The sequence below is a fragment of the Candoia aspera genome, chromosome 13 (genome assembly GCF_035149785.1).
Source record: "Candoia aspera isolate rCanAsp1 chromosome 13, rCanAsp1.hap2, whole genome shotgun sequence".
NCBI classification, from domain to species: Eukaryota; Metazoa; Chordata; class Lepidosauria; order Squamata; family Boidae; genus Candoia; species Candoia aspera.
In genome coordinates this window covers 22,845,094-22,856,578 of record NC_086165.1, presented here as the reverse complement: position 1 = coordinate 22,856,578, position 11,485 = coordinate 22,845,094, and the positions used below count along the sequence as shown (strand labels likewise).

The following is an 11,485-nucleotide window of genomic DNA, read 5'->3' as shown; positions in this document are numbered from 1 at the left end:
AGCCCAAGACCAGCCGTCCCCCTGTAAAGAGGACAGGAACCCGAACCGAGGGACGCTGCCACTTTCCCCCGGGGACGCTTCCCCAGAGGCACGTCCGGGCGGGCTGCACCTGCCCCGCATCAGCAGCCAAAACTTCCTGGAAGACGCTGCCCCGCCGGCCCCGGCCGCCCTCCTGGGACACGACCTGCGTAGTAACTAGACACATCCGTGAGCCGGATTCCGACCCTGCTGGGTTCAAACACATTTGCCTCTGTTTTGACGAGGTGCTGTACCACAAGCCGCTGGGGCCCCTTCCGTACAGAAACCACCCCTCAACAACAGGGTGATCAGGGGCTTGGGGCGATGTGAGAAAATCGTCCTTTGGAGCCACGCCCCCCCCCGGCAGCCGCCCACCGCCTGCGGCAAAGCCACCTGGCTGCAACCTGGCTGGGGGTGGGGCTGAGCAGATGTGACCCTGGGCAGAATCGGAGGGGACGTCTGTGCCAGGGGCATCTCTTGGAGCCGAGACAGCCCGGAGCGTCTGCCGGTCCAGGACGGCAGGGCTTCCCGGGGCGGCAGGGCAGAGAGGTGGGCCAGGCTTCGGCCGGGGACGGCTGGAGGTAGGCTCCCGAGGGCAGGGCTGCCGAGGAAGGGGAGGGGAGCTGCTGAGGGACTGCGCTGCCTCGGGTGACGGCCTCGCCCTCTTCCCCACCCCCCCAGGGGCCAGGCAGGCGAACAGGCTGGGGCTCACCCGCCACCCCCAGGATGGACCGGGAGCAGAACAGGAGCGGGGCTGGCTTCCCGGCGTCTCGGGGAAGCGGCCCCTCCTTTAAAGGCGGCAACGGGAGCGGCGGCGGCCTGGAGGAGACCTTGGGGCTGCCCGTCTTCTCGGCGGCCGCTCAGGTCCGGGTGGGGCTCACCCTGCTGCTGTGTGCGATCTCGGCCACCTGCAACGGGGCCGTGCTGTGGACTGGCAGGACCAGGCCAGCCGACAAGGGCTCCCACGCCCGCCTGCTGCTCCTGCATTTGGCGGCGGCGGATCTCCTGGTGGCCGTGGTGGTGATGCCCTTGGACGCCACCTGGAACATCACACTGCAGTGGCGGGCTGGGGACGTGGCCTGCCGGCTCCTCATGTTCCTCAAGCTGCTGGCCATGTACGCCTCCGCCTTCGTCACCACCCTGATCAGCCTGGACTGTCACGGAGCCATCTTGCAGCCACTGGCCACTGCCCAGGCTTGGCGCAAGACCCAGATCTTGCTCTACGTGGCGTGGCTGATGAGTGCTAGCCTCTCTGCTCCTCAGGTACCCGACCCGTCTTGCCCTGGCAAAGAAAGATCCCGTCCCTGGCGCAAGGGGAGGAATCCGTTGCTGAGGGGGGAAGGAGGGCAGGGTGGGCTGGCCCTTCCACAGCGGCCTGGAGAGTCAGACTTGGCCTGGAGCCCCTTCTCTCCCCCAGTGCCTGTCTTTGTCCCACAGTTATTCCTGTTCCACACCGTCACCGTAAGCTCCCCGCAGAACTTCACCCAATGCACGACCCGCGGCTCCTTTGGCCAGCGCTGGCATGAGGTGGCCTACAACGTGTTTGGCTTCCTGGGACTTTTCCTGCTCCCGCTGCTGGTCATGACTGCCTGCTACACTCGGGTCTTGCTGGAGATTTCGAGGCACGTCAGCGCCTGCAGCCGCTGTGAGTTTTTGCTGGGGTGAGGCAGGGATGGCAGAGCAATCGGTTCACTTCACCCATAAGACGGAGTTAATGAATTAGCACTTTTTAAAGACTTGGATACCATCATTCTTCCCTATCCACATCTTTTCCAGATTTTGCATAGGATTTTTCTGTATAAATCTTTGAAAATACTGCTTTTCATTCAGTTACGGTTTTCAAAAAGCTGTAAGTGGGGCCTGAGCTGCTTGCTCTGGATGGGAGCCAACCGGCCCAGTGGGGAGTGCGAAAGGGTTGCCCAACAGCATCAGATTCTTTCCATGTCATTCCCAAGGGAGCTTCATGAGCACAATTTTGGATTTTCCTTTCTTAATAAAGGAACAACAGAAAATGCGTATATTGGGAGAAGGTGTGCCCAGCATGTGTATTATTGAAAAATACCAAACAGAAACATAATCTTGGAATAGTTGTGCAAAAATCTGTATTAAGCAATGTATGTACAAAGCATGTGTGAGATGGGAGAAAGGTGCCCGAGAACTCTGGCTGGAGCAGCAGGGTCCCCAGCCGCCTGTGGGCCTCAGAGCCTCCTGGGCAGGCACTCGCTCACCCGGCCTGACCAGGCTCCCCTCTGTCGTTTCAGGGTCTGCCCAGGAGCTGCCGTTGCGCCGCTCACGCAACCCCATCCCAAGGGCGCGCCTCCGCCTGCTGCACCTCAGCCTGGCCATCGTCGGCTCGTTTGTGCTCTGCTGGACTCCGTACTACTGCCTGGGCCTGTGGTACTGGTTCTGGCCGACGGGCATGGAGGGGGCCGTGAGCCCCTCGCTGGCCCACATCCTCTTCCTCTTTGGCTTATTAAATGCCTGCTTAGACCCTGTCACCTACAGCCTCTTCGCTGGGGGCTGGCTGGGCAGGGGCTGTGGGGCAGCCAGGCGAGGCAGCCAGCCCCCGTCCCCCATCACTGGCTCCTTCCACAGCTCGGTGTCCTCTGTCCGCCCCCGCAGAGGGGGCAGGCTGCTCCTCTGCGACTCAGCGGAGGTGGCCCTGGGCCTCAGCTCAAGGTCCCTTATGATGGCAGCTGCTTGCCCGCCCAATGGTCCTTCCACCCAGTTTGGGGGGAATGCTGCAGCACAGCCAAGCCTTCTCCAGGCCACAGAACTGCAAGCTCTCCCGCCTGGGACGGGAGGAGGGGCTCTGACAAGGGGATCTGGGACACCTCAGCAAGCCCCCGACTCTGGGGGAAGCCTGGATGAGCCCTGAGTTAGCTCCCTCCGAACTGGCTGGGGGCGGGGGAGCTCCAGGAAGGACGCATTAGTCTGGTCTTCACCTATTGCTTAAGCCGTCACATGCTTCTGACATATTCTGTCTCACTGCCCATTTGGGCTTACCTTTATGATGCTGTGGCTTGTTCAAGAAATCATAGTTAAACATGCTCGGCCTCACAGTCTCACTGTGAAGCCTGGGTTGAAGAGCTACCTGCAACCTGTTTCCAACAGCTGTAATACAGGGGCATCTCTGCACAGGCATAGTTTTCTCTCAGGGAGCTCCGATTTGTTTTTCCATGGGGGGCTGAGCCTCATCTCGGGTGGGGAAGCTGGTCGTGGGGACACTCACCTTTGGGCTGGTCTTAGGCAGCAGGGAGGGGAGTTGCTGATGCTCCCCTCTCCACGTGGTGTTCCTGTACATCCAGCTGAGCCCAGCAGTGGAAGCCCAAGCTGGGCCACCACAAACATCCCCCACTGCAAGCAGCTTTTGAGTTCTGAGGCTGACCTGCACGCTGCTCCCTTGCTTTCCCCCAGGTGACTCTCCCAGTTTCCCCCACAACAATTGGTGAGCTTGGTGGAGCGTAACTGGCACAACATCACCCAGGAGTTTCCCTGGACTTCAACCCAGGAAGCTTTCCAGGGTTTGACGGCTGAATGTACTGCGGAAAGAAATGCAGTGAGGCAGCAGGTCCCCTTTTTGAGGGAACTTGGATTTTGCCAGCCTTAGAGCGGCCCCTCCCAGCTGCAGTGGAGGCCCTTCATGGGAGTTGCTGGGAATTCTGGGAGTTGGAGTCCCAGGGCCGCCCGCTTAGAGAAAATGCCCAAGGGCTCCTGGTTGTACCCAGAGAGAGCGGGCTCCCGCTCCTCACTGCATGGCCCCCTGGGCCCCCTTGTCTTGGGGTTAGGCGCTGCCTGGAGGCCCTCGGTGGGAGGAGCCAGGCCGAAGGGCAGGCCCAGCGGCCCTAATGGCTCTCAGGGTGAGGGAGAAGAAAATGGCACAGATGGTTGGACATCTGTGCAGACTGAGTGGAAAACAGCAGAGAAAGGGGCAGGGCTGGAGATAGCCCCCACCAGGACTGGGAGTGGCCCAGGAAGCCCTGTGAAGAGGAGCCGTCCCTGTAAGGGTCTGCCTGGTAAGGTAGGCCAGACCAAGAAGCCCACCCAGGCAGGGCTAGAACTACTTTTGTTGTGACAGACCTTGCAAGCCTGAGTGCTTCCCCCTCCCCCCCTGCGCCTTCGTGTGAACTGGGGAGGGGCTGTTGGAGGCGTTTTCTTGTTGGTTTTTTGGCCTGGGCTCAGGCCTCTCTCATCTGACCATTGCCTTGGTGGCGGCTCTTCCTCCTGACCGTCGAGGTCACCCCCTCTGCCTGCCACAGGTCCGTAGGCCTGGGGAGCAGGGCAGGGCAGGGCAGAGGCCCTCGCCCCAGCGCCCCAGCGCCTTTCCTCCACAGGCGGCACGAAGCCGGCACCGCTGCTTCTCCGGGGTGGCTGGCCGTCTTGCGGGAGAGAGCCCCAGGGCTTGGGGGTTGCGGGGGGCTCTCCCGGCACCCCAGAGTGATGCAGGAGGCCGGGATGATGTCATCCAGAGGAGCACAGCTGGTATTTTCAGCCTATGCTTTGATGTTTGGAGGGCTTGAAGGAGGGGAATGGGAGCAGGAGGCACCTAGAAGGCCAAATGATTCCTTTCCCCCATTAAACCTTCAAATTCTACAGCGCATTTTCAGAACCACAATGAGGGATTTGGGGTGCCACAATGCAGGGCCTTTTCATATTTTGGGAAAATGTTAAGGAGAAAAGTGCCTGTTTCCTAGAAACTTTCCAGCTCTGTGCCCAATCTTACCAAAAAAGAAAGGAAGAAAAAAGGAGAAACACTGAAACTTATGTTGAATACTGACCACTTTGCTAGTGAACATCAGCAGCCTGTTGCACACGAAGCAGGTGAGGAGTCTGCTGGGCTGTTTGTGCCCACAGGCGCTGGGTTGCCCATCCCAGGCCTGAGCTGAGCAAGCCTCAATCAGAGCCCCCAAGGTGGCCAGCAGCGCAGAGGGCCCTGCATGGCGGGCCCAACCTGCTCCATAGCAGATGGGGAAAGAAAAAAATGTTCCTTTCTAGCTGGGATTTCAGGGAAAGCAAGGATGGGGTGGGGGGTTTCTCCCAACCGGAACAGCAAGATCAGCAGTCTAACCGCTCAGGATGGGGCTCTTACGGGCCCAGGACAATCCATCTCTCCCGGTGCCCAACGCTGCTCAGCACCCAGGCTTGGCCTTTTCACTGGGACGGGTGAGGAGGCCACAGTGACCCAGATCCAGCAGGCACTCCCTACCCTTGAAACAAGTTTAGAATCCTAGAGCCTGGAAGCCCAACTCCAGCTCACATGGAAGAGACAAGTGGCTGTTTAGAACATGCTGCTCCACTTCCCCTTAAAATCCGGTACTCCAGTGTTACTCGGTCACTTTCCCTGAATGTCTCCTGCCCATACCTCCCCATGGGCCAGCTATCTCTACAGAAGGGGCAAGGCAGTCTGTGTAATCATCTCTCGTCTGATACAAATAGAAATGACCAATTCATGGAATAATAATAACAACAACAACAGTAATAATTAAGGTATTGAATAGCTGGGATAAATATGGGAAAAGAATAAATCCAGATTTTTCCTCCCTTGCTTCGCTGTTAAATATTTACTTTTATGAAGATGAAAGCATAAAGAAATTTACTCTCTCCTGAGAGAGTAATTTGTTTACATTGCAAGGTTTGATTATCAATGAAACAACGATAAAACCTTCAGAGTGTTTTACTTCCCAATGGCTTCATCCACCTGGCTGATTTCAGTATCTTCAAAGAAGTTTGTGTGTGTGTGTACTGTGTGTGCCTTTGAGTCAGTGTTGACTCCTGGCGACTGCTTGGACACGTCCCTGCATTTCTTTGCAAGGATTTTTGGAAGTGGTTTGCCATTGCCTTCTTCCTAGGGTGGAGAGAGAGTGACTGGCCCAGGGTCACCCAGCTGGCTCTGTGCCTCAGGCAGGACTAGAACTCAGGGCCTTCCACTTCCACTTCCAAAAAAAACTTTCCAAGAAAACTGCAGGGACTGGGCCAGGCAGTTGCCAGAAGTCAACACTGATTCAAAGGCACACAACAAACACACACACAAAGATATACAACAATGAAAATTTAAATGGAAGAAGAACACTAAACGCTGAACATTATAATTGGAGGAAACTGGTGAGAAATGTTTTATCTTTGTGTGTAAACCCCAGTCCTGAATGCTAAAATGGACAGTTCATTTTTTCTAACAATTGCTGGAAATGCAACCAGGTCGGATCATTCTTTCATGTCTGGTGGCACTGCTGTAAATCTCAACCATTTTGGAAAATGATTCATACTAGAATGAAACATCTTAAAAACTGAATTCCCCCATTTCAACTTGCAGTACTTTTTACTGAACTTCACTAAACCATATATTCCCACAAAGAATACTGAGCTAGCATTGTATATGCTAACTGCTGCAAGCCTTTTATTGGACCCCTTCAGCGGAAGAACGGTTCACTAAGTCGTGGGAGGATGCTGCAATGTCTTGAATAACCCTCATCGAAAAGGTAATTCTGACACAGAATTTAATTCAGATTGGAAACTATTGAAACTGTACAGTTCAGTACTGGCTTTGTACCATATCCAAAATTTGGGTTTCTCTTTGCATAAAGTCTATATTGCAATTTTATGGAATCCCTGAATTAGAATAGAATTTTAGCAATATGGTTGGAATTTATTGTAATTCTATACAATAAATCTCAGTCTGTGACTTATACTGTGCTGACCATGGTTCCTGATATTTATGCTTTGTTTAGGGTTTCACAGTAATTTTCAGGCTTTTAAAATGATACCATGTGTTCAGGGTTTTATAATCAGTTAAACCAAATATTGGAAAACAGCAGTCTCCATGACGTGTGTAAGTTCCTTGTTCGTTTGTTAGCATCTTACTCTTCTGTCCTGTTTTGTTGCTTCCTTTTCCTTTCCTATTTGGGTATTTTCTCTAAGATCCCCAATAAAATAGCCAGATGGTCGCTGAATCCGTGCTGCTGCTGCTGCAAGGGCTGGGAATCCCGTCCGGCTTGTCCTTGCTTGCTCCCCCATTCCCATGCAAACCAGAGAGGGGTCCTGAAATCCAGACCGGGATGAAGGCGAGGGTGCCACCCAGAGCCCCTCCCTTCAGCCAGACTCTTCCTGGCATCAGGGTGGTGCCTTCTGCTCTCCTGGCTCCCTGGGGATGGGCAGGGCCTGCCTCTCTGCCCAGAGTCCATAGCAGTAGCTTCTTGGGCTGTGGCAGCTGCCAATCACCCAGTGCCCAGCTGGCTGGCCGGTGCTGCCTGCTCCTGCCTTCTGGGGCCAGGCCCTTCTCCTGGCCTGAGCTCTGGCCCTGCCTGTCCACACTGGGAGGCAGAGAGTCCTGAACCGAACCCTCTTTTCCTTCACGGCCCCTCCTCTCCCAGCTGCTGAGGGAGGAAAGTTTTCAGAATTCCTGAGCCAGTAAATGAGGAGGAGAGCCATCTCTTCAGTGCTGGGTCACCGGTGCCCATGCAGATGCCAAAGAAGAGCTTTGTCCTCTTCAACTGCTTGCTCTGATCCCGAATCATTTCCCCAGTTGTGAAAAGTGGGTTTTAAACTCTTCCAAGTATCTGAAAGCCACCCAAACACACAAGAGAAGGGGAGTCCGAGAAGGCAAGGGGAAGAGCTCTGGCAAGGCCTCTGCCCCTCGCGCCTAGGCCTCTTCCACGGCTGCTCTGGCAACGGACATGGGAAGCCATTAAATACGTGAGCAACAATCAGAGCCTAGACACGGAAGCCCTCGGTGGCGTTTAGAGCCCAGTAAGCGCCAGAGCTGCTCCTGGGAGGAGGTGAGCAAGAGAGAGATGGCTGCATCTGATAGGATGTTAGGCTGGGCAGCAACCCTGAGCAGCTGGGCCACTGGCGCACGGAGCTTACTTTCTCAGACAGAGTGTCAGAATCAGCACCCAGGCAGCCAGCCTGCGCACCTGTCTGGCCCGGGGCCTGTTGCCCAGTTCTTCAGGAGACTCCGAAGGGCCCTGGGTGCCTTCCACTGGGGCTGCTGGTTGCCCTGTAGGTGGGTGTTGGGATTGGCAGAGGCTGACCACTGGGGGGGAGGGGTCCTCTTCTGCAATGGAGGTGGGAGGCTCTCTGAGGCCTGAGGAAGACTGCTTGTCTCCAAAGGGGCTTCACCCCCAGGCCTGCACATAGAAATTGGGGAGCAACTCTCTCCCCTAAATGAGGGGACATTCCCTTCTAATGCACCTGCAGGACCCAGGGTTTTTGCCAAAATGAGAAAAGCAGCATCGTGCTGCCATGATGCGTTGTCACGATGAACTTATAAACGGGGTGGTGCTTGCGCCACATGGGCACAGTGATGGCACACATTGTGTGCCCCCTTCCCTTGGCCCCCTGAGACACCTTGGACTCTTAACCAAGGTTGCTTCCTTGTTAGTGAGCTGAAAGTGCTGTTTACTCCTCAAGTCAGTGCAAACAGTGAGCACAGCACCTGTTCGGAGTTATTGCTGAATGTGGCACCCTGATCTGCGAGTGTGCCACTCATTATGGGCAGAATTGGGAGTTCCCCTCTGGCTTTGCTCCCTCTCTCTTCAGCAGCCAGCAGGGAAACCAGCAAGATTTGTGGGGAGGAGGCCCTGGCTTCAGGACTCTGGCTGGGCTTCTCTGCCCCCTCCCACACCCCACTTGGGAAACATGCAGCATGGGGAGAGGCCAGGGCAGAAGGAGCCCGGAAGCGAGGGGGAGGAGAAGGACCCACGGGACCGTGCAGCTGGCTGGGTCCTCCAGCAGGAGGATGGCACCTGGCCCGGGGGGCGGAGCCGGGACTAGAACTGGCACTGATGAGGGAACTGGCAGATGTGCCGCGCCACACAAGCCCAGTTCACCCTCCCTGGCTGTCTGGGGGCTGTGCTGTGCGGAAAGGGGGCCCTGCGCTGGGAGGTGAAGCTCCCCCCCAAAGAGCATCACAAGGGGCTCAGCCGAACTGGCTCCCTCTCAGGTAACAGACAGAAGGCCTGCCCTGCCCCCCCCCTTCTCTGGGAGCCTGGGAGAAGCTGGCTTCGAAGTGGGGGCAGGGGGCCGGCAGAGAGGGCAAGGGCTGGGAGGGCAGCAGTCTGGGGGGCTGGCTGGCTCTGTGGCTCCCGCTGCCCCACCCCCTGTGGATGACCCTGTCATCAGTTCCCCAGGCTCTGGGCCTTCTCCCTTTGCTCTTACCCGTAGCACACGCCTGCCCTGGCAAGCTCTTTTTCCAGCCATGCCCCCTCGGAGCCCTTGGTGAAGGCCAGGATCGAGGGGTGGCTGCACATCTGAAAAGAAAGCTTTTGGGACCCTGTCTGGGACAGGCATCTTCTCTTCACCCTCCCCCCCCCCCCCCGTCCAAATCATTTGTCTTGAGAGCCACTCGGGGACTGGCATTGGCCCTTTTGGTCAGGCCTATTGTCTAGGCTGGCTGGCTGGAGGCCCCCCACAATGGGTGGCAGAGGAGAGAGGAGGACTTAGGCACAACTGTGGATGGATGTGGCGCAGTTGCAGCCAAGGAACAGCGAGCAGAGCAGGCACCGTGGCTGTCCTTGCCGGCCAGTGGAGGCCTGGAGACAGGGCAGCCTGGTGACATTTCTTAGAGTTGCCCAAAATCAAACCAGCAGGCATCTTAGCAAGGGCGCTAGAGAAATGCCAGGCAGGGAGGGAGGGAGGGAGGGAGGGAGGGAGGGAAGGAAGGATTTCCCCTTCCAGCCCTGAAAATTTCTCCTCCACTTATTGAATTTTGTAAGTTATTTACATTCAGGTTTTGACTGAAGTGGTATATAAACATGTGTAAATAGACAAACAAATAAATGATCCAATTCACAGGACCCAATAGGACTGAAACAGGCCAAATACAGTGCAACCTCAAACAATATCCAAAACAGTAACGTAAACCACCATAATATATGTTGGCAATCCCAAGAACACACTGGGAAAACATTTTAAACAGCATTATTCAATATTGCAGCAATAAGTATGTTTCAAATAATCTATTCAGGAGTCATCCTTCAGCATCAGTTGCGCAGCAGAGGTCGGTGCAGGAGAGGAAATGACAACAGCCCAGCTGCTCAGCCCGTCTGGCCAGCATCTCCTGAAGGGCTTGACTTCCTGCTGACAGCACTTGTGAGCGTAGCTTCCTTCTGTAGCCGAATGTGGCAGCATTGACAAGAAGCAGCTCCCCAGCCCACCTGGGACTGGGCCAAACCAACAAGGTTTGCTGGCTGGGGAATCAGTAACTCATGAACAGTATAGGACACTCAGGTCGCATTTCCAACTGGCCAGGAGCACTCCTCTGTGTGGGCTCTGCAACAAGATGGAGCATCTTTTGCAGGAGTGCAACCTGGACAGCAGGAGACTCTCAGGTTGCCCTGTACAATCAGGGGACTTATGATCTGTTTTCTTGTTAAACATGCAGCTTTAGTAAAAGTCCTCTTGGACTTGGCTAAGCAGATGTGGCAGCCCTCGGGGGCAGCCTGTGCTGCTCTCTTAGCCTCACAGACTAACCCTGGTCTTCTGTTTGCCACCCACCAAGGTCTGGTCACTTGCCAGGAAGCTGCTCCTGAAGGTAGAGGTCCGCTGCTCTTGGCCCCTGAGTGCTGGCTTTCTGTCTCTGGCCTTGGGGCTTTGCCTGGGGGTCACCCAACACCACCATTAGGACTGTAGCCTCTGTGACCATGGGCCTTTCTGCAATTCGTCAAAAGATGCTCCAAAATTTCAGTGCTGTGGACCAGGGATCAGTTGCCAAAGAAGGAGTTCATGTAGTTATTAGACACCAGAGCTGTACTTATGTTCCCTGAAATGAGGATGAATTTATTCAGCATTTAGGATTTTAGACCTGAATGTCATCCGTGTGTCTGAATTGCCCATGACTGCTACAGAGACACATTTTGGGGTTAAATAACGAAGTTGCTGAATTAGACAAAGGAACTCACTGAGATCCCTTGGATTTTGCAGAAGAGTCAAAGTAAGTGAAAAACAACTCCTTATATGGGTGGGAGGGTCTGGTCTGTCTAAAAAGCAAAGTGCCTTTTGTGGATTGGCTGAAGAGCGCTGACTCGCATTTTTACTGATTGCTGATCTGTATCACTCCAATAATTTGTGTAACTGGTTGCCTATTGATGATCAGCAGGAGCGGGAGGGGTGGGGGAGAGAGAGAGCACCAGCTGGCCTTGCTTGCAAGCAAAAGCCATCGAGCTTTCTCACCAAAACTCTGTGATGTGTTGGATTAATTCCATGATATCTAATCCACCCTCAAGGTAATGAGGATGTGAGTCACTGTCACTGAAGCTTCCTGCTCCAAAAATGGCCACAGCTGTTGGCCATAGCAAGGCAGGCAAAGCCCCCCACTCAAGTCATGGACTTCACCTGCTGCTTCGGAAGAAGCAGTAAATCTAGGGGAACTCCTGTGTCATGGGCTTGCTCTTCAAAGGAACAGCAAGTCCAGGGGTTTATATACCAGCAGCAACTCCATCTTCCATGATTCAGTTTCAGCTGCTTTCTTTCC

General features: G+C 55.1%; 1 protein-coding gene across 1 annotated transcript; it reads left to right on the top strand.

Annotated features, from left to right (window-relative positions):
* Positions 1 to 744: 744 nt before the first annotated feature.
* On the top strand, positions 745 to 2,896 carry LOC134504887 (gonadotropin-releasing hormone II receptor-like). Its single transcript, XM_063314320.1, has 3 exons — positions 745 to 1,281; positions 1,456 to 1,663; positions 2,280 to 2,896. The coding sequence occupies exons 1-3, from the start codon at positions 745 to 747 to the stop codon at positions 2,894 to 2,896; spliced, it is 1,362 nt and encodes a 453-aa protein (XP_063170390.1).
* The last annotated feature ends 8,589 nt before the right edge of the window (positions 2,897 to 11,485 follow it).

Excerpts from the sequence above, each read along its gene's own strand:
- LOC134504887 (XM_063314320.1), top strand. The coding sequence starts at position 745 with ATGGACCGGGAGCAGAACAGGAGCGGGGCTGGCTTCCCGGCGTCTCGG. Across the intron at positions 1,282-1,455 it reads CTAGCCTCTCTGCTCCTCAG|TTATTCCTGTTCCACACCGT; the intron begins GTACCCGACCCG and ends TTTGTCCCACAG. Across the intron at positions 1,664-2,279 it reads CGTCAGCGCCTGCAGCCGCT|GGTCTGCCCAGGAGCTGCCG; the intron begins GTGAGTTTTTGC and ends CTGTCGTTTCAG.